General features: G+C 23.9%; 1 protein-coding gene across 1 annotated transcript; it reads right to left on the bottom strand.

Moving 5' to 3' along the window:
- Positions 1 to 416: 416 nt before the first annotated feature.
- On the bottom strand, positions 417 to 1,619 carry Chro.40185 (hypothetical protein). Its single annotated transcript, XM_660163.1, has 1 exon — positions 417 to 1,619. The coding sequence occupies one exon, from the start codon at positions 1,617 to 1,619 to the stop codon at positions 417 to 419; it is 1,203 nt and encodes a 400-aa protein (XP_665255.1).
- Between the last annotated feature and the right edge of the window lie 1,420 nt (positions 1,620 to 3,039).

The following is a 3,039-nucleotide window of genomic DNA, read 5'->3' on the forward strand; positions in this document are numbered from 1 at the left end:
GTAAATAATTCTAATACCGGCACATCCACATGTAAAAATAATAAATAATACGAGCAAAAAAGAAAAAAAAGGAGAAATTAGTAAAGATAAATTTAAATAAATATTTTGAAATAAACTAATTGAAAACGTTGAAACTTCCTATATAGGATTTCCTTTTTATTTACTTAATAATCATAATTCTTTTTTTTTAAATAAAATACATCTTTTTTGCTGGAAATCTGGCCATTACTTTCTTGTAGTATATGGTTAGTAATTAAGGCTTAATTCTGAATCATCATTGTTTAATGAAAATAAGTATCATAGTTGTTTAAAAAAATTTATATCAAGTATTAATAGAGAAATCATTTAAAAAAATTTTAACTATAAAAATTATAGGTTACAGAATAAGTAAATGAAGATGATAGTAATATCTGTAATTAAACGTGTTCAAATTCGATAGAAACTCCAAACTGTGATACAATTCTTCTAATTTTCATTCTTGTTTCCCAATCGTTTTCAATTGTAAATCCTTTCTTAATATTATCTCCATATTGAGTATCCCATACTTCAAGTTCTGTGATTTTTTCATTCAAATAAATAAAAGTATCCTCACTTGGAAAGAATGATTGAAAGGCATCACGTAACATCTTTGCATTAATTTCATCAACAGTCTGATTATTTTCCTTATTATTATTATCTGCATATAAGTTTTTGATATTTGAGATAAATCTTAAAGCAATACCTGCAGATAGATAATAACATACCCAATCTACAGTATGTGAAATAATAATATAATTAGCATTATATTGACTCCTATTATCATCTTTTTGATATACTCCAAGTTGGTTTTCTGATGAATCTGAAAAAGCAAAAATTGGAATTTTATTCTCTTGCTGCATAATCTTGATGTAAATCCCTTCCAAATTTGAGCAATAATGGTTAATTCTTAATCCTCTTGAATTTCGATAAATACCAGTATCTAACTCTCTACTTGGTCTACCTAATACCATTAGTAAACTAAACTTTTTCTGAATATTATCCAAAAATTCTTCCCATTCAGAATCTATACCTGGATCTGGAACAACACCTATTACGTATGTTTTTCTTTTTTCTAAATTTAAATCTTTAGGTGCATAACCTACTTCTTGATTAATATCCACGTAATGTTTGAATAATTCATTATTACTTAAAATACTAGAAATTACTGGCTGATTTATTGAATCTGTCATAATTACTACAGTAAATCCCAAATTAGAAAGTGCATTTGAAAGTACTGCTAACCCTGACAAACCATCTTTTTCTGTAGGTGGTAAATGGCTTACATTATTTGGAGATAATGCGAATATCCCTATTACATTATTTGTGTCTGAATCATTATTCAAACTTATTTCATATAATAATTTACTTACTTCGGCTATACTTGATAATTTAAGTTTATCTGCATATTCTTTGATGCTTTTTCTAGGAGAAATTGTATTTTTTAACTTTAATTGGTCGTATTGTTTTAAAGCTTCTTCTAATGTCAATACTTGGCTCATATCGCCATAATAGCTTGGTAATGGCTTTACTTCCTCCAATTTACTTATCTCTTTGTTCTCCACTATTTGAATATTTGCAATATTAATGTTATTTTCAGTCATTATCCTTCTATTACTCCTTTTTCTTTATTTCTTGATTCCAAAACAGCTAATTAGCGATATTTTTAATTGAGAAAACTAAATTACTTTATTATACTCTTCTTTCGTAAAGATTAGTCCTTAAAAAAATTGTAATTATTTTTTTTTCAATTAATAATAACTTTATAATATTCTTAAACTTATTATTTTACTGAATTTTCTATGTTAAATTTACTAATAAATTAACTTGTTATTATTTTTGCTCGAAATTATTTAGAGATGTTTTTTTCTTTTAATTTACTTATATATATTAATAATATATTTACTTAAGTTAAATTTTTCTATTTTATTGAAATATTCTGATAATGCAACTTTATAATTTAATATTTATAATTTAATTTCTATATATATTGTTGTTTGACTGCCCCCACTTTTTTCGTTTTTCTTCAATCACACACTAAATCAATTATTATTTACTTTTACTATTACTATTTACATTCACTTCAATTAGATGTACGTATTTTATTTGCGCATTTTTTTCACCTTTCAGAAGTTGATTATATATATTTATATATAGATTACTTAATAGACGTAATAATTTTAAAGATTATTTTAATCGCTCGAAATTGCACTTCAAAAAATCATTTTTTATATTGGAAATAACACTCAATTACTTATTGCAAAAATGCAATTGGCGCCTATTTCGAAACGAAAACCAACGAAAGTGTTGTGTAGAGAGTAATTGCAGTCAAATGATTGACGGCAAGATTGTAATCAGTTACTAAAATAAAGAGTGGTTTAGCAAGAAGAGAACAAATATAGGTTTTGAGAGAACAAGATAATATGTGAAATGGTGAATATATTTGCTATGTAACTTTGTATTCAGTTTGAAAGAAAAATAAACAATACTAAATTCAGAGTTCCACTCTTTCTCCATTATATTAACAATAATATTTGTTAGTAGTCAGTAGACCGTCGTGATTGAGTAGAACATAAATCATCACAATAAAGTATTGTTTTTTTTTTTTAATAATTATCAAATGTTTATATAATTATTATAGCATTTTTTTCAATTGAATTAAATTAGGTTTTATTAATAAGAACATATATGAATATATTGCAAATAGAAAATGTCATATTCTTTAAAAAGTTTATATAATTGATTTTTTATAAAATTAGCTTTAATATAAGGTTTATCACTATATAATTTATAATTCTCTCTTCTGAATAGTCCTAAAATTATATTCAATAGATAAATTTCTTCATTTTGAAAAATGGATTTTTTAATGTATTTATAATATATTAAAAATAATAAAAGTGATTTACAAAAAATAAACAAATAATATTGATTTTAAATATTTAAACACTTTGTTAATATTGTTAATAAAACAATCCTTAAATGACTAGAGTAGAATAAAATAAATTAATGTCTCACGCGCCTAAA

Source organism: Cryptosporidium hominis (assembly GCF_000006425.1).
Source record: "Cryptosporidium hominis TU502 chromosome 4 CHRO014094, whole genome shotgun sequence".
NCBI classification, from domain to species: Eukaryota; Apicomplexa; class Conoidasida; order Eucoccidiorida; family Cryptosporidiidae; genus Cryptosporidium; species Cryptosporidium hominis.